We start from the raw sequence: 19,982 nt of genomic DNA, 5'->3' as shown, positions 1-19,982 counted from the left end.
GCAGTTTTAGAAAGAAAAAACTGGATTTTGCTGCTAAGTTTGCTGACTTTTGTTAACTGGAATAATTAAATCCAAATCTGAATTTGTATTCATTAGTCATTCTGAAAGTCATATGACTACATATTTATTATCAATACATTTTAAAGTATCAGCTGATTTTAAATATTAATTTCCATTTGTGAACATGGAATGTAATATACAACCTGCAGTTCATAAAAGAGAATTTCATAAACCTCTGGGTTGGCACTAAAAAAAAAGTGTAAATCTCCAATATGCTCACAAAAGGCATTTCAGCCACATAAGTGGAATAGTATTACTATAGAAATAGTTGGAGTAATCACTTTCTGTCATGATTGAGGACAAACGGGAAGAGGGAAGCTGTTCAAAACCTCCCTAAATGTTCTCCTCTTTCTTTTATAAGTCCTTTAGGAGGAGTGTGCAGCTCACACTAAATGAAAAAGACAGTCCCAGGAGGAGGAGGAGGTTGCTATCCCTTCACATCTGGATTCAGAGCAGGAAGATATTGGATAGCACAATTAAACAGTGATGATGCTAAAGGGGAATAATTATTTTACAATTACCTGTGAGCATCACATTTACTGCTCTAATTAGTTTTTGTTTCCCACATAGGTTTTTCCAGGAACACTCAGCTCCATTTCTCTTAGGTTCAGCAATCGCTTTTTCTTAAGGAAAACATAAAAATACATTTTCTGCACGGCTACACAAGTAGCACAGCACTGACGCTGGCTTCATTATATGACTTGATACTTCTGCGATAGTGGAAACAGACAGGGTGGCACAAGAGCTGGCAGGTGCTAATGAACTGGAAGTCATTAGTGTGTTTAAAGCCTCCCTTTCTGGAGTTTTATAAAACAAATATTATACTCGGAACTACCTCACTTTTTGTGATGACATAATCCATACCTAAGGATAAAAAAAATATGCCTCTTCCCTGAAGAAATAAAATTGTTTGAAATAATGACTTTCTAAACTTAGGTGAAGTTCAAATTTGGAAGTAAATCAGAGCAATGGTTTGTTAAACTTAGTTCCTTAACACATGCTCAAAGTATAACATTTCCATTGAAATGTAAATAAGGGATGCTCATGGATTGTGGAGCATTTATGAGAGTGTGGTTCGTTTTATTTTAAAAATTCCTGTTAATGACATCAGATTCCTATTATAAACACTACCTGAATTTCTGTACATTAAATAAACATGTGCTAGCTATATCTACATTCATGTGTATCAAATTAGCATATCATAACACTGCCTGTTTTATGGGAAATCTATGTGTTTAACTTGTAAAGAACAAAATCACACACACCAAAAGGTAAAAAGGCTAAAAAGAAATTAAAAGTTTGGAGATTTATGTAAAATAGAAAGACTGCATTCTTCAAAGGCCAAATAGTGTTATTATAGCTGGTAGGGGAAGGAAAAAAAACACACTCCGAGGTAGAAAACATCATCCCATGAAATCTTAATTACCAGGTTCATATCTGAAAATCCTATCGCCTTTTTATCTTGTCTTTCAAGGTTCTTGTTTTCCTAGTTCACTGCATCTCATCATCAGATGCTGGAGCAATCTCAATCCAGCACATTACAATTAAATAGCAAGACTTAACAACTAAAGTAATACCTCTGCCCAGATCAAAGATAACATTCACATCCTTAACAACCTATGTGGCAAGTACTTTTGGTCTCAGCAGCTGATACTAAGTATGTACTGAAAATCCTACCTCAAATTATTTTAAAATTCTCCATTAAAGATCCATGTGCATGCAGAGCCCTTCTTTCAGAGCTTCATTTTAGTCTCCTTCCATGACCATTACAGAATCAGGTGATAAATGCCATTGATCTTGTCATTTTATGATTTCTAATTACATTTTCCACATAAAGTTTAAAAACAATACAAATGGTGGGGAAGGAGTTCCAAATGCTTTAATCTTCATCTTGCTAGTAAATTTTTTTAAAAAAAATTAACTCAATGTATATCGAATTAGTTAATAATCAGATGTAGTAAACTATGTTGAATAAAACCAAGCGTGTATATTTAGCAATTCAAGTAGGTGATACATTTTTCTCAGATGGCACAATTTACCTGTACAACAGGAACACTACCTACCCTCTAGATCTACCACGAGGCTGAGACCATATAAATCAAATGTCCTGGCACACAGGAGCCACATAGCTTACTAAACACACATTTTCACTTTTACAGAAACAGTAATGACTATGCCTCCTGGGGCTAGTCCTATTGCCCTGGAAGAGTTTCTTAATCTATAAAATGAGGTCAGATGAGATGGTCTCAAAACCCTTTTTAACTTTACCAATGATGTCCTGAGGAGCCCTTTTCAGTTTACTTACATATAGATTTAAAAAAATTTATTTTTTTGCTTGTTATCAACAAGCAGATAAATTCCCCAAGTTTATTAATTTATAGTCAGGGTGATTTATTTTCTTTAAGGCTATTTACTGAATGTGAAACAAGTGAGATTTCATTTCATCATTAAGCTCTTCTCAGCCTTCTAAAATTGCAAATCTAAATACTGGTACTAAACTGGTAATTTTCAAGCCATGTATTTTTCACCTGTAGGCTCTCATTTCTAAGCCATTATAAAAATCCAAAGATAGAAAACTCTAAATGTATCACTAATGAGGTAAAACAAAGAAGAAACACTCATCCCCATTCTCAATTAAAACCAAATTGCCAGCTTAAAATAGAATTTTTAAAAAGTTCCTATTTTTATTATGTTTTCCTATAATAGTTTATAATACAAAAAACAGCCAAGATTATTTAAAATGCTTATTTCCATTTACAGTTTTGTTATTGAATGTTTAAAATCCCCAAACTTTAAAGCATATGTTATAGCAATTCTACACCACTACAGAGCATTAAATGATCTGGGCTCTTTAAACATGGGATGGCTCATGGGGCCATCAAGCGTAATAATTCATCTCAAAAGCTATTTGTTCATCTGCCTGGAGGACTCAAACATATTACATCTTGCAAACTTATCTAATATATTCCTGTGGGAAAAAGCCATTGAGAAAATATGTTCTACTGATTTAGAAAATCAACACCAGAAAAGTCCCTTTTATGAACAGGCCAATATCTAGCAGACTGCATTTTAGTCCAAACGGCAATATACCTCATATGACAACCAGTCCCCCAAACAATAAAACCATATAGCAATCTTCTCCAGTGCCCAAATATGGCTATAAAACCCACACTGCCTAGGTGGGTTTCAAGGGTTTTAAAAAATTATGTTCCTATTCATGTACCTCTAGCCCTCAAAACACAAAATAACATGAGTTAATTACACACTCTTGTGGAAAATAAGTCTCGGCATTCTCAGTACTGTGGAGATGTACAACAGTTATCTTGGAGACAAATAAGAAGAGTGTCATTTGAAAATTCTTTTTTTTTTTTCTTAGTTCATTTAAGCAATAGCTGAAAAACACTGAAAACAATCTGGGGTCGATTCCAACGGCTATCATTTGGAAATCATGAACTTTTGGAAGGAAAGTGGGGTAGAAGTCATATTAAGATTCATACCAAAAAAACTTCATGGCTGAGATACAATGGCTCCGTTCAGAGCTAAGATTCTGAAGAAGCCACATTCATCTACCAAATGAAAAGGAGGGATTAAATTTTCATAATCCATAATTTAATTGACAAGAGACTACATCTTTCAGAGGCCATTAATGCTTTAAATTCACAGAGCATTCACTAGTGGGATTTATTATGTCACTTATGTAGCAAGTGACCGTAAATTCAAAATCATCATCAATCCAACTCCTTGACTCAGCCCTAACATTCCAGCATAATAGAGAAAAACATGTAAGACTTGCAGAGTATCTCATGTGCAGATATGGACTGTGTGAGTGTAAGGTTTAAGGTTTATATTTAAGGGGAAGACAGGATAGAGATCTCTTAAAACTACCATGAGAATATTACTAACCAAGATTAATTTTTCAAAGAAAAGTACCAAAAGGGAATCGATATTTTAATTTGTTATCTGATTATCTCTGACAGTGAACTTGACCATGTCTTCTCAAGTTAGCAGTCCTAATAGCAACTGAAAAGACAATTCATATTTTAACAGATTCTATCATTATCGCCCACTTGATTTTTTTTTTTTTTTTAATCCTAGGGATTCAGTAATTGGCCACTGTGGAGGCAGTTTCTCAAGATTCTCAACTCATAATACTTAACATACCAGAAAAAGAATCTAGCATCACAAGGGAAAGTTAGCTGCCAGAGAAATGGATCATAAAGCCTGGAACGGCCTGAGCGTTTTGACGACTACCATAAGGTGCCAGAAAGCATATGTGGAGAGAGCAGGAAAAATTTGTACATTATCTGACTGACAGCAGCAGCCCAACCCCATCTGATACATTGATAAGAGAATTATATACACCCCATGTCTCAGAAGGACACAGACCCCCCCCCCCTCAATCCTTTCTCTATCTGGGGTTTCTTTACATAACATGCCAGAAACACAAGTGGATCCTACTGAGATTCCTGAGCTAAAGAGAGAAACTTCCACACGAGGACAAACCAGCCAGATAAAAATTACACATAGTTTCCTTTCCTCGCGGATCCCAGCCCTCTACTTGTCCCAATAACCGCTCTAGCCTAGTTTGTCGACACGTAAAACCAGAATCACATTAATTATTAAATCACAGACTGCCTATCAGACAAAACTATCCCGATTACGTAAAAAAATTACCTCTAATTTCGCTAAGAGAGTACACCTGGCTAGTTTTGAGGGTTTGTAATTATCCTCTTTCTCTCTCTCTCTCTCTCTTGTCCTCTTTTCTCCCATCTCAGGACTGAGTGCAAAAGCCAGGGCTGTTCCGCCGGGCCACCCCGCATTTCTGATGACACGATCGTGCAAGGCAGCACGCGCCCGCCCCTCCCCGGACCCCGTGCCCGGGCCGGCCGGTCCCATTGCAGGACGCCTCGCCCAGCTCGGGGCCCCGGGACGCCGCGCGACCTCTTGTGGGTCCCCTGCCGCCAGCCCCGCGCCGGCACGCCCGGGGAAGCCTGGCCGCTCACCCCGCTCGCCCCGCTCGGCCCAGCGCCGTCCGGGCCGCGTCCTCAGAAAAGAAGACGCCAAGGGAGGCGGCCGCTGCCCCTGAGGAGACGACGCCCCGCTCGGCCGCACGGCCCCTCGGCCCTGGGCCACTCACATTCTGTCAGCAACGAGCAGGCGGCTCTCGACCATCATGTCCGGGAGGAAATCCAGCTTGAAGGCAGAAGTCATGTTCTCAGCGCACGCAGCGGCGGCGGCGGCGGCGGCGGGGGGCTGTGCGCGCGTCCGAGCGGCCGCGGGCGGCGCGAGACAGGCAGGGACAGGTGCGCGCGGCCTCCCCGGGCGGCCGCCGAAGCGGGCACTTGTCACATTCTCTCCGTCGCGCGCTCCACCAATCCCCTCCGCGAGCCAGCGCCGGGGCGGCCGGGCTGCCGAGCGCCAGGTGCGGCGGGCGGGGGCGGAGCTCCCGGGGCGGCCGCTCCACGCTTAACCCCTGCGGGCCCGCCCGGCCGGCCCCGGCGCCCCGGTCTCTGCGCACGGCCCCGCCATCCCCGGGGCGCCGAGGTCTTGCCGCCCTGCCCGGCTCGGAGGCCGGTTCCCACGGCCACGCAGAGTGCCGAGCCGCGGGCCACAGTCACCGCGAGTGACCCCCGTGCCCCGCTGGGGTGGGGCTCGCCAGCCGCCCCTGGGACGCTATTCTCTCTCTGCTGCAGGCGAAGTAACTCGGAGAAATGGCCCGAGTGACATTTGAGGACAAAGTAAACACACCGAGACACAAAAAGGGGTCTTAGAATGAGAAACAGTCATAAATCGATTTTTTAAAAAAGGTGAATCTCAAAATTGGCGTTTCATTAAAAGCCAGTCCTGTGACTTAGTGTCACACCTAAGATTTGTGGGAAGGTATACTATGAGGAGCTGAGAGAAAAACGACAAATAAATACATGGTTAACAAAAGTTTTCAGGAAAAGTAGGGTATAATGCAGCGTGCTGTCCTCGTTTCGTTGTTTGGTTATTTGGGTTAAAGCAAACTTTTCTCAGTGTAGAAACACGTATGTATGTTTAATTTTATGTTCCAAGTCAACATCATAAATTGTGCACTATGAACTTTATAGTATACTTTTTGTGGTAATAACTTTTGTTTCATTCTCAAATGGCATGTCTTAAACTTTGAGGTAATGCATTTTTAAGTATATGTATGTGTACACATAGGCATATATACACATAATAATACATAATGTGTATATAGTTTATGATTTTGTTTGAAATTTTTAATTTCTACTCTATGCTGTTGTTCTAAAGGAAACCAGAACATTGTACTAAAGAGCTGTTTTTCCACACAAATCAAGGCATGCCTGGATTCTGGTAGCCAAATAGTTAAACTACGTGAACAATAGTTAAATTTATCAGACATAATATAAAGAAATGATTTAATTTGTCCTCACCAATTTCTTGTGTGACATTGGGAACTCTCCTTAGAGATTATAAGACAAAATAGTCATGTGTCCATTTTAAATCCAGATGGGATAGTGAGCAATATGGAGTAACAGACCTATGCTATTCAGTTAGATCCACACAAACAAACTTGATTTGTTTTTCTTCTTCAGCTAAGCAACCTATCTGGCTTTTAGCCTCCTAACTGCAAAGTAGTTAAAATGGAAGACTTAATTAACTTTCACTTTAAAATATTGCCTTTCTGGAGGAGCCAAGTCTCAGTTTATAGTCAATTGACAGACAATTGCATCAAAAATGAATTATTAGAACAAAACCATACCCATGCTTTCCCCTCCTAATTCTAATCTGTTTTTATTCCTCACCAGGCTATTGCCAATCACTTTTGAAATTGTCTTACTCTAGTAGTTATTTGGATAACTGAAGATAATCTAGACACTTCTGGATCTACTACTATATAGTATTTGCAAAATCATGAGGGCATACAATGAGCTGACTGTATAGTAAATTTAAGATAGATCGAACAGAGCCAACCTCCAAAACAAACTGAACACAACCACACTAAAAAGAAAAAGCATTTTAAAATCAGCTACAGAACAAAGCTCCATGTGCACCTATAGTCCATAAGGTAGAAAGTGCTCCATCAACATATATACTTCTGAAATATTTATTTTCTCTTTAATTGCATGTGAATTAGTTAGACGAAGCTGTAGGGGAGCCCTCTTACTGACTTAAGCCTTCTCAGCAGTTTGTTAAATTCTAGCCTCAAATCCCTTGAGGCAATAGTGGATTCAAAGCAGCTTTTAATCATACTATAAGGAGGGTGAAGTAGGATGTAAGTAGGTCATAGGGAGAGAATTACAAGTGCATAGGTTATTGCCTTATTTAGCAACTACAGTGTAGCATGCTTTCCAAAGCACATTTGCTTTGGCCATTTGAAGGTAGAAGCAAAACCAGGGTCACTGCATGGAATACAGTGATGTGAACCAAGAAAAGCGTACAGAGTATAGCTGAGTTTAAACACTCTGGCTGATAATGGTGTGATTGCATAGGCACCTGAAGGAAAAGCCACAGGGAAGCAAAATGTGTACACTCCCACACAGGACAAGTGATTCATAAGTCTTCCAATGACAGTTTTTATTTCTCATGTCTATTCAGTTTCTATGACCATATCACATGCATGCTGTCCATTTCTGAAAATTAACATAAACATAAAAAATAAAATACTCAAGCATAGCTCATCATGAAAAGCTTCAATTTCTCATTTGAGAGGGAGAGAGAGGGAGGGAGAGGGAGAGGGAGAGGGAGAGGGAGAGGGAGAGAGAGAGAGAGAGAGAGAGAGAGAGAGAGAGAGAGAGAGAGAGAGACTACCAAAAGAACTCGACAAGGATCCTTTTTAATTTCCATACAGCAGTGAGCCATCAGGTATCATGTTTTGGCAGTTAAAATTAACTGGCAGACAGCTTCAGTGAGTCACAATTGAATACTTGGGTTCAATGAAGAGGGATTTTAAAGCCAAGGATCTTATCAAGAGCAGTGAAAGGGGACGACGAGGATATTGGCAGGATCTCTCTAGTGGACATGGACTATTTGGGGACACCACCTTGTGCAGACATCCCTGGGGACCAGGCTAGCAGGAACAATGAAGTTTCTTCGTAGTGTTAGCTCCATTGGAACAAAACCTTAAGCTCTTCTCTATCCCATCCCCCTACCTCCCCTAATTGTCTCTTTTTTTAATCAACTTGCTATTCATTTCCCAAACAAAAGGCAATTCAAGAATTGGAAGCACTTCAAGGGAAAGTTTCTGAATGACCTCATTTTATATGAGGCTTTCCAAGGCAAGGCAGTGCACTGTGCTGTTTCAGCTCCGCTTTCCCTCCTCAGCATCTCATACTGTTTTGTCCAATGGCCATTGTCTGAGCCCTGAATTATCACTAATGTTAAAAACAACTCTCAGTAAAACAGGGTGCTAATAAACACATTGCACATAAGAGTGCACATGGCTTAAAATGGAAGAATCCTTTTCCTGCCACTCAATGAACCAGGATATATTCCACTGACTGAAACTTTCATTTTTTTTTTTCAAAATGTATACTAAGATTTGAAAACTGACACCTGACAGGTCATGATTAATGTTCATAATAAAAGAAGTTTATTTTCTTCTTCTGCAAATAATGTTGTATAAGACAAATTTCTACCTTTATTATTCCAATTCTTAACTCCCCACATAATTGTACCTTTAAAAGCATTAACCATCAGCAATTAACAAAGATGTGGTCTATTGTTCACTGGGCTCCAAATGCCCCCATTTTAAGGCATTTCTTTACTCTCCTCACTACTGGCTACTCAATACAAACCAAAGGCCAAAACATCTTTTCCCTATCACACTTTTGAATTCAAATTTTATTAGCATGGTTGTTGCAGTTTAAAAAAATGAAATAACAAGCCCAGTGTGCTCAGAGCCATTTGAAGCAAGAAATGTAGGCCCTATTATGAGATTTCCAACATTTCCAGGCAATAAACTTGAAATTCACATGAATTTTAAGTACCTGAGAGAGTATCTCATTTGTGGGCATGTGTTTATTTTGGCTCATTCTAGTTTCGATAGCAACTTACAAAAATAAACAATGTCTTTTAAAAAAGGTTTTTAAAAACCCTAAACAAGTCCTTAAGCAATACATTATATAATATAGCTTTTGTTCCCTAAGAGTTATCGCTTAACTTATCACTAATTATAAATCTAAAACTATCACATGTGATCTCCCAATATTGAGTGATTCCTTAACACATTTCTGTAACTAGACAGGTAAAATTAAATACCCAAGCAGATGAAGTTAGTTATTAAACAGCCATTTTACATTTTTAATGGAATATTACATAGTCTATCTTCCTGGAGAACAGTTTCTACTGACGTGTTACAATCTTATTTGTTGATGTTGTTTTTGTTATTGTTTCAATTTGTTTTTAATAGAGCCAAAATACAGCAGAGCAAATTTCTCTTCCTTCTGAAGAGGCCCTTCAGCAAAAGCTGCTTCTTTCATACCTACCTTCGCACTGGAAAATGAGATGCCCCTCCAGGGCTGTCAGGAACCTCCATTCCAAAGGCAGAGAATGTCAATATCCTGGGTCTTTCAGACCCAGAACTCAGCCATCGCCTCATTTCTCCAACTAACCTGCCCTTTCCCTTTTCTCCTTTCTCCATTACACCACTCCTGCAGCCTTTATTCTTTTTGTGCTCAGCCTTCTCTCCCTTTCTGTGTTCCCCTCACTTTTCCTTTCTTTCTTCCAAATGGGAACCAGACAATGTCTGCACCCTCCTCTACAGCTGTGTGCCTGAGGAGGTGGGTGGCTACCAAAGTGAAGAGAGGAACTGGACGAGGGTTACTTATTTGTACCAGAAATCAAATTTCAGTTGCCTTGACCAAGGCTGATTTCTGAAGTAGCAACAGCTGTCTCTATAGGGAGCAGCAGGATTCCTTTCCAGACACTGCCAGGAGGGAGGATGGGAGATTGTGTACCATGAGGCAAGAAAATAGGATGTGAACATTGGAAAGAAGTCTGGGGAAGGGGTGGGGAAAAGAAAAAAGGCTTCCCTGCCTGTCTCAATAAACCAAAAAAAAAAAAACCAAACAAACAAACAAAAAAAGTTTTCCCTGTCTACACAGAAGGCATTGCAGGGACTGGGGGGGTAGCCTTTGAAGGAATGTTCTGGTATTTTTTGGAAGTTACTGAGATTTGTCAGATGATACCAGTGCCCTTATCTGGTGCCAGTCTGGCGGCAGGAACAAAATTTATACTTACTAGAATGAAGTTTCTAATTCCTTTCCAATCCACCCATCAACACTCCACCCCATCAAATGTTTCCTCTAATCCACAGAAAGTTTTCTGACTCTCTCCCAAGTTTTCAAATTTTAAAAAGGAGAAATTGCTGCTGACAAAATACAACAGCTGAGCAGCAACAGCTGGGAGGACACAGTTGCTGACATAACAGGAGGTCCCAGAGAGAGCAGAAACAGGTGGGCATAGAATAAAAAGAAATGGACAAATGGATATGGGAAGCTTTCAACTCTGGTTGACTAAGGCAGATCTTATCTAGGATCAAAATCACCAATGAAAAAGACAATTGGCCTGCCTTGTCTGAGGCTCCTCTTTCCTGAGCAAATACAACTGGAAGAAGAGTGAGGATTAAGAGACTAAAAGGTTAGGCTTCTGTGAAATAAAGCACACGAACTCACTTTAAACATAGTGATAACTGGTCCCCAGCAAAGAGATATGGGCTCCTAAGACCAGAAGGTATCTGATTTGGTGTTTACAGATCAGACCCTTTAGAACAAATAGTACTTTCAAACTGAGTGAAAAGATATTGGTACTTACGGACCAAACCTGTTGGATTCTGAATTTCACTTTGTCAAAGAATTTGATGGAAACTGGGACAAAGTCATTTAATTTTCTGATTCATTAACCAGACCTTTGTCTTATGTGTGGCCATTTTTTCTTAGTAGAGATGAATGGATGACAATTCAAAGCTTGTCATGATTCTCAGACAAGTATAATGTGTTAGCCTAATTATTACTACAGTGATTATATAACTGAGCTATTAAAGTGATGTGTAGGTTGAAAATATATTAAGGTAGTGATATCAGGAAAAAATCCCCCCTATGATAATAGTTCTAATCTGGAACCACTTTTATTCTATAAGAGAAGTTTTTGAAGACCCCCAAATGACTATTCAAATTTGCTTTTGATGATAATTCCTACTAAGTCTATTAGAGGAATTTTGTTCTTTCTTTCTCTTAAGAGAACCACACAAAATCTTCATGGAAATTTTGCCATTTCACGGAAGTAGTTTAACTATCGATCCAAGGTGAATATAACGTGTATATCTTTTCTATGCCTTAGCTCTTTATCGCAATTGTTGACTGTAAAACTGTTATCCAATCCTCTATTCTCTCAATTCTCTCTTAGTAGTAATAGCTTCATTTGCCCTATTTTAGAGGAATATGGCAAAAAAGGAGGAGAAAAGAGACTTTGGAAATTAAGGACGTGACAGACCTCAGGAGTTTGTTTTGCTTGGTTTTAATAACAAAGATAGACATCTTATTTACCCTCTTCTTTATTTCCATCTTGAACATTCTTCACAGCCAAGTTCAACATCTGTCTATGTGCACTGTACCGTCAATCCTTTTCCAGCCATCATTTTCTCTCCTTTTCCCATGAGTCTTGAAGCTATTTGATGGCCAGGAAGTGTCTTTTACTGAACAGTCTGTGTGTGTGTGTGGGGGGGGTGTGGGTGTGTGTGGGCGCGCACATGAGTGTGCACACTGGTTATAGTTGCAATATGATTTTTTTTGTATTGTTTTGGAGCCTGTCCTGGAACTGGCTCTGTAGACAAGGCTGGCCTTAAACTCAAAAGATCCACCTGCTTTTGCCTCCTGAGTGCTGGGATGGGCCACCAATGCCTGGCCCAGTATAGTAATTTTTAAATTCACATTTTAAATCAATGGTGGTTTAAAATTATCTATTGCTCTTTCCGACATCAGTTGCTGTTGTGTGTATTAAAGTCCAAGAGAAATGAGGCATGGGACACTTTCTTCTGAGATTTCATGAGGGCCAAGTGTGGTGGCATACTCCTATAAATCCCAGTGTATGGCAGGCTGAGACAGGAAGATATGGAGCTTGAGATCAGCATGAACTGTATATGGGGATCCTCACTAAAGGTATGGCAAAACCCTTGTAAACTATAAGGTAAGCAGATGAGAACTCCTAAACAGTGATGCTTTCAAACAATTTTCTTCTTTATTTCCTTAATCCTTTCTCCTTTATTATTAGTCTTGATTTCTTCTGACCCTCAAATCCTGCACCCTCCCAAAAATTGACCCTGGAAAGTAACTATAGTTAAAAGAATTGTGATTCAGGAAGAATAGAGGAGCCAATTAACTGTGACCAGTTTCTTGATTAGATCTTGAGGGATGGTCTACTGATAACAGCGTTATCAATGGCAAGTGAAGTGAATCTGCCAGTCAAAATGTATGGTGGGAATGCTGTAACATCTGGGTCTGAACAGGTGGTTCAGTGGTTAAGATCTCATACTAATGATATGTTCCCAGCACACCATTTGGGTGGCTCACAACCATCTGCTGCCCTAGCTCCCAGGTATCCGACACATAACCATATATGCATATACCCACAAGTCTCTCACATGCACACACCCATACCCAGAATACTCATATAAATAATTAAATGCAATACAAACAACCTTTTTTTTTAAATGGCAACTGGGGGGGCACACATACAGAGATTGTTGGATAGTGTTTAGTGATAAGGCCTTTACCTACAATATTCAAAATACTAGAGTAAATTCACAGTAACAGAAAAAAAATGAGATGTAAATATCAAATTGTCACTGCCCAGAGGAGGAATTTAGCTGAGTCTTGAGTTGTAGTCCTTTGCACTATGATCTCTGACACTCTAGATATGTGACTTTACTATTCTCAATCTCAGTTTTTCCATCTTTACAATTAGAACAACTACAATGACCACTTTGGTGTCTATGAGAATTACATTAGATGATATGAACAGAAGCACTTCCTTAATTGCCAAACAAAGAACAATTATGAGTAAGTCTTAATAGTATTTTTTTCTATAATAACATCTCATACCCTAATCTTTGTTGGAAACTAAAAATGGCAGTTGAGAAGAGAGAAAGCCTATTATAATCTCACAGCTTTGAAGTTTCAATGATGTATCTAAAGCCTAACCTAGATGGAATAGATGGAGTATTGTTTATGAAGAAAGGGGACCTGGAATGCCATTCAAAGGGAAGGAATGATGAACAGGACCTGTGGCCATTTTTCAGGAACAAGATTTGTAGCTTTCCAAGAAGGTGAAAAAATGCAGGTAGATTTATACAAAGACCACTCACTTTCCCGATAAAAGCCAGTATCACCTCTATACAGAGTTCCTACTGATTCCAACTGTGAGCTTTCTCAAAAAATATGCATAAATATGACCATGAAAAGATAAATTTTCATAAGAAATAGGACAAAATGCATGTAGTTTTTACAATAAACTGGCTTTTGCTGTACTTCCATTTAAAAACAAAAACAAAAACAAAAACAAAACGATGTAGATGAGTCTCAAGTGTACCAGCAGTACACAAGCTCCTCTTTGCAACCACAACAAACTTTGTTGAATGGAATAATATTTACAGGTATGTTCTGATTTTTTGTTGTTGTTTCTTCAAGGCATGCTGATAGTTCTGCTTCATAAACTCCAATGATTCATCCTGATCTTGTGTCCCCAACAATGAGCAGATTGATCTGAAGTGTGCCGAAGCAGTAGAAGCTCAAGCTGCCCTCATGATACATGTCACTCTGGATAATCCTCAATCTACAGATGCCACTTCCTGTTAACTTAGTTTTGACATACAGGGAAATGTGACAGGATGGGTCACCAGAAGAAAGAAAACCGTGGAAAAGATGAGCACACTCATATGTGATGATTTCTAACGTCTTTCTGTGATGTATGAAGGTAGATTTGGGAATAAAATAGACTTTTCACCAGGTCAGTTCATCAGCAACTCTGAGTTGAGTGGAGCTCAACACACACACACACACAAACACACACACACACACACACACACACACACAGAGAGAGAGAGAGAGAGGGAGAGGGAGAGGGAGAGAGAGAGAGAGAGAGAGAGAGAGAGAGAGAGAGAGAGAGAGAGAGAGGAGAGAGATCTAGACACAATGACACACGGACACACATGTCACCTTTGTTTTGTGCCATGTGATTGTAAAGGAAAATCAGCTCTCTGATACTTCATTTTTCTCTGTGTGGGCTACAAGATAACACCTTACATCTTCACATTCTCACACTACTTTCTTTCTCTGGCAGCCTCTTCCTAATGTCAGCTGAGCAAAATGCCACAAAATTCTAATTTATTTCATACCACCACAGCCTCGTTTTTTCTACAGAATAAAAGTCACCTTATCTCAGAAAAACTTGAAAGTCCAATAATTAAAGAGACAATCTGTAATTTCAGGAAATGAGAAAGAGGAGTCTCTCCCTGGCCACCAAGTCTCTTGGAAATTAGCAAAATAAAGAAATTAAGTGAGAGCTGTTAGATGCAATTCAAGAAGACATTACTGTCACTTAAGTGGACTTGAACTTGTTACAGTGGTAAAGGGGTAAATAAATGCCACAGAACCGAGGTTCTGTTGAGTAAACTGCATTCTGTTCGCAACTTTTATTCAAATGTCTACATTACAAAAAGGTTGAACATTTCTAATTTCATTGCTATCATAATGATAAGAAATCAAGTTCTATCTTTCCTTATAGATGCTGTCATCGTCCACATCATCCCCATGTAACATGTTCTTTTTCATTTCACCTCTCCTCCCATCAACCTGCGTGTTTCCAGGGCTGTGAGCAATGCACTTTCCATCAGCTACATTTTCACCTAATTAAACCCTCTGATTACAATAATTAGTATTGATTCACTCTTTGAATGACTTCCCAAGTACTCAAGCACAATTCACAGTTGCTATAAAGTCCGAGGTATAAATATTAGTCAAATGCTCTTTGTCACTTTTCTAGCCCCCAAATGATATCTTGCAATTTTATCTAGTCACATAAAAAACGAAGAGCCAATAAAGAAATATTGCCAGGTTCCATCCTTACAAAGAAAAGAATTTTAATACACTGGAGGTTTTAGATCGTGGTCTATTGAACACATTTATGTAAATATTCCCGAGGCTCCTACATAAAGGGGTTTGGGGTGAAATTGTTATTTTCTAGTGAAATAAACCATTTTGCCAGTTTGAATCTTTACCTATTTCTTTACTTCAAGTCTGAGGTTAGAAATAAATTCTATTTCTACATTTGTTTAGGTCACCATCCTGGAAAATCATTGCACATGGAGTGAATAGTGTGATACATTATCTTGTTACTTTTGTAGATATGAAAGCAGACAAGTTTGCCAACTCCCAACAATGTACTTTTTCTATCAGCATAGAGAAAAACACATTGTTCTGTATAATTTTGGAATTGCATGGTGGGTGGGGGATAGGTTTGGGGGTCCCAAATTCTGGAAACTGGCAATGAATCAAAGCACCAGAGAAAGGAGGAGAGTGGAATTTCTCGTTTCCAGCTTAACTATGAGCACTCAGAAATTTAAGTGGATACATCACATTAAATGATTACCAATTTAGAAGACAAAAATTCAACGCTATGGTCGCCAAGTGATTTCTTTATTTAAATGAATTCCTGACAAGCATCTAGCAAGCATGGAAGACTAGTTTCCTCTCAGACCACACACAGACACACACACACACACACACACACACACACACACACACACACACACTGATTTGCAACCTCTGTTTTAGATTGAAATTTTCCCGTGAAAGTAGAACCTGAGTGTGCTGGTAACAGTTGGTTAGCCTCGGATATGAAGCTTCACCCATTACCTTTTATGAGCTCATCCTAAAAGCAATTATTGGTATACCCAATGCAAGGAGCAGTTCAGATCCCATTGGAACTAAGGGAACATAACAAGCATGCCTTTAAAATCCACTCTATTCACAATGGATAACTTAAAGAATATTATTATATCGCACACATATGCTTTGGGTGTACCTAAGCTCTGAAAATATTACCGGCAGGAAATCTCAACTTGCAAAGGCAATTTTGGGTAACCAATAACATTTATGTAAATAATTCTACTTTAAGTATTTAATAACATTTCACCTTAAGTTTAAAAAATTAAAATTCATGTCCAAATCTAAGTAATAACTGGTACTTCATAACTGTGTTTTTATAAATACTACATACATCTCCTTCCTTTTTTGATTGGGAGCATCACCAATTTGAATCAAAATCTGCCAGAAAATATTTAAAACCAATTTTAGCTTTTAATTTTATTCATTGCAACAATTCCCCTTTGTTTCTCATATTAGGCCCTTAGACTTAGTCTATAAATTTACTAATATGTATCTAGTATATTGATCTGGCACAAACAGTGCTTTAATCAAATCACTAAAACATTATAAATATATATTCTTCATAGACATAAACCTTAGAAAGAGGATTTTCATGTCAATCAATTATTATTTTACGGTCTGTTCTTTTTACATCTAATATGTAATAAAACATGGTTTCAACATTTGAGAAGTTTGATCCAGATTTTTCCATGTTCTCTTCTACAGTCTCAGAATTTTCACCTTAGAAACCAATGTTTATCTTATAAAATGAAAGGCATTGTGAAGTACTTGTCTTGCATAGAAATGCAGTTTATAACAACATGAGCATTAAGTCAGAGACCCATATATTCCCCTGAAGCCTTTAACGTAACAAAGTAACAGGACAATAGTTTGTGATCAAAATTATAAAGGCAAAAGTTCTTATTTTCCTTGGATTTCTAAACTGTTTATCTATGGATGCCCAACAGAAAGCTAAAAACTAGGAATGCTCATTACTCAAGCATTAAACATAGCCCTGTTAACTTCGCTTTCAAGCTACATTCCATAAGTCCCCAAAAGGGCACATTTTAAAACCCTAAGCATTAAGTACAGTAAAAGCAGGTCCGATCAACAAGGCATTTGCCACAATGATAATAGTATTACAAGCATTCTCAATCAATAAGTTTTCTTTCTGTAGTTAACAGAGAGACAAGCCATAAATCTCTAACTTAATCCAGCCAACGTAACTGCAAAATGCAAAAAGCTCTGAGAATGGTAGATAATACATTTTTAAAAGCATAAAACCACAAATAAGCAGACCCAAAGCTCCTCACTTTGATAGACTATACAAACAAGATTATAGGAGATAAAATGGGGTGTTGAGGAAAACACACACACACACACAAACACACACACACACACACACACACAGAGAGAGAAAGAAAAAAAAAAAAAAAAAAAAAAAAAAACCAGCCCCAGACATGCATTAAGCTAGTTTGACAGCTCCATTGTTCGACCGGTCCCATTGTCAGACCCAAAGATGTATTCAGTGCTACAATGTCTGCTAGCAAATAAACAAAAGACTTCATTTTTAAAAGCAGGATGCCAATTCTGTCATAATTCTCTCTCAGCTTCCCAAAAGGTCAGCTGTGCCTCCTTCTTGGTCTACGATAGAATCCCCAACACCCATGCAGGAAGCAAATATCTGCTTCCCCACACATGAGGACCCAGGACGCCATGCATGAACAGAGGTCTCCAAACAGGTACACATTTTGGCAAACAGGATAAAGTGATCCAAACCTGATAACACGGGGAGACTGTTTAGGTGGTTAAGTCCAGATTAGAGTGGTATTTGAACGCAAGTCTAATATGGAGTCTCCTCAGCTCCTTTTTCGGTGATTATTCCATGCAGAGTGCATAATAATGAAAGAGGCTTAGACATTGCAAGGGAAAAGACGAACCAACAGCCAGATTCGGAACCCTTAAAACATCCACTGGCTGCTCATAGATAGCAGGAAGCAAATGCATGGTCTGCTTTCAAGGCAACTAGTACACATACAACTCCCTCACAACAGTCCTCCTTTCTCTCCCTGGCTCGCTCTCTCGCTCTCTCCCAATCTCTTGGTCTCAATTTCATTTCCCTCTCTCTGTTTAGATTCTTTCCCCCCTCCTTCTCTTCTAAGATAAGGAAGCTGCTTGATTCGGGGCAAGATTAGTGTCTCCAACAGCTCTCGGAACTATAAAAGCTTATATTAAAAACAAAGGACCCAACAACATACCTTAAAAGCAGCTCCTCATTTCTCATAGTAACAGCGGATTTGGGACAGCGCATGCTTTCTACACTGATAGTCTCAACAAAAGCCAGTTCAGAAGTGCGCTCAAACATCAATGCCACAGTCGCTATTCACTAATGCGCCCCCTCTCCTCTCTCTCTCTCTCTCTCTCTCTCTCTCTCTCTCTCTCTCTCTCTCTCTCTCTCTCTCTCTCTCTCTCTCTCTCTCTCCCCCTCTCTCTCTCTCTCTCTCTTTCTGTGTGTGTGTGTGTCTTTCTCTCTCTCTCTCTCAATCCACTCTTCTCCTCTCAAATGCTGAATAGTACAGAAAAGGGCTTCTGCAGACTCACTAAGAAGAAATAATCCTCTCTGGCAAGTTCTATAATCTAGGCATGTTTTTTGCACTAGTGGGCTGTGTCTCCTATAGAGGGCTTGTTTGCATGCAAGCCTGGCTGGTGTTTGTTCTCCTAATTACAGACTTAAAAAGTGGAAAGATTTTAAGCAACTCGTTGACCTTTTATTTATGTAGACATTTAGTAGCAAAACCCAATCTGACAGTTTCACTATCAACTATCAGCAAAGCATCATAGAGGACTGAGGTTTGGACAGGTCCGTGTGCTCAGAAGGATTATTTCCTCTCTTTTCTGGGACACTGCATTCACAGTTGGATTCATCTGTTCTTCTTCTCTTGTCCTCAGAAAGAGTGACAAGGTCAAGACCCTTAGCCCCACCCTGGTTCATAGATTCAGAGAACAGAGACTGAGGGACTTGGAAGTGTTTTAACTCCGTGCACGCCAGAATTCTTATAATTTAAAGCTTCATTCACCAGAAGCATCAAGGAACCTGGCAACACAAAGATTGCTTAGTCACATTAAATACCTAATCAATAGATATAGCTGCTTCATCCCCAAAAGGCCAATGAGTGGCTTTTATCCAAAATAAGAAAATTTGTTACTCTGCTTCACTATATTCTCGGGGCTTTGCACATACAGTTGACCAGGGAACTACACGTTCCCCTTTCTTATTATTGGAAAAGGAAGAATTCCAAGCATAATTAGCCAAGTCAAATAGCAAGTTAAACACACATACAGAGAAGACATAATGCTATGAACAAGTAGTCATCCAAAAGCAAGTTCAGACATCACTCCAGGGAGTGCATACTGACCTTGAAAGTTGAAAATACTCTCAGCTTGTATGGAATAACCTAGAATGTTTCAAAACAGACCTGGGTCAGAAATACTGGTGTGACTCCTGAATACTCCCACTCCTATCTGACATCAGTGCAAAGTATATCCTCCCTAGTAAAATTCTAGTTGAAATATATATGAGAATAAGAATGGAGAAAATATTGGTGGGCTCTGTTTTGCCACCTATCTGAAGACATGAAGTAATATAGCCAATGTCTTGCAAGATAAGATCCCTGACTTTTGAACTTGGCCTTAGTCCACAATAGGGCTATGGAGATTTGGACAGGGGGGTGAGGAGAGAATTCTTTAATCTCTACCACACAGTAACCCTGCTGAGTGCATCAGCTAAGCTATGAAGATAAATAAAAGGGTAGCAAACTGGCATTACTATTTCTACCCATCAATAAGACATGGCAAACCACTTGACAAAGGTCAGGTCCTGAAACAAGAGCCTTGTCTCGAGGGCAACTCATTTTTTATACATTTTTGCTTTGTTACAGTATATGATAAGGCACAGAGTGAAAATATGGGAATGAATGACCTTGCCAGGAAATACTATCACATGAAACCCAA

The 19,982-nt window shown here is 39.2% G+C and overlaps 1 protein-coding gene across 27 annotated transcripts in view; it reads right to left on the bottom strand.

The window, feature by feature from the left end:
* Celf2 (CUGBP Elav-like family member 2) overlaps window positions 1-19,982 on the bottom strand; it is an 802,630-nt gene that overhangs the window by 286,013 nt on the left and 496,635 nt on the right. For 3 of the 27 annotated variants that reach the window (XM_051194869.1, XM_051194868.1, XM_051194870.1), the window contains exon 1: window positions 18,230-18,397. The exons of 6 other annotated variants lie outside the window; for them this stretch is intronic. In XM_051194869.1, the coding sequence (XP_051050826.1) occupies window positions 18,230-18,336 (107 nt within the window). In that variant the 5' untranslated portion in view covers window positions 18,337-18,397. Of the gene's footprint in view, window positions 1-5,197; window positions 5,572-17,750; window positions 18,023-18,229; window positions 18,398-19,982 lie in introns of those variants that run through there. 18 more of the 27 variants (XM_051194852.1, XM_051194851.1, XM_051194853.1 and 15 more) reach the window with 15 other exon arrangements.

Source organism: Phodopus roborovskii, unplaced genomic scaffold (assembly GCF_943737965.1).
Source record: "Phodopus roborovskii unplaced genomic scaffold, PHOROB, whole genome shotgun sequence".
Classification (NCBI taxonomy): domain Eukaryota; kingdom Metazoa; phylum Chordata; class Mammalia; order Rodentia; family Cricetidae; genus Phodopus; species Phodopus roborovskii.
This window is presented reverse-complemented; position numbering and strand designations above follow the sequence as displayed.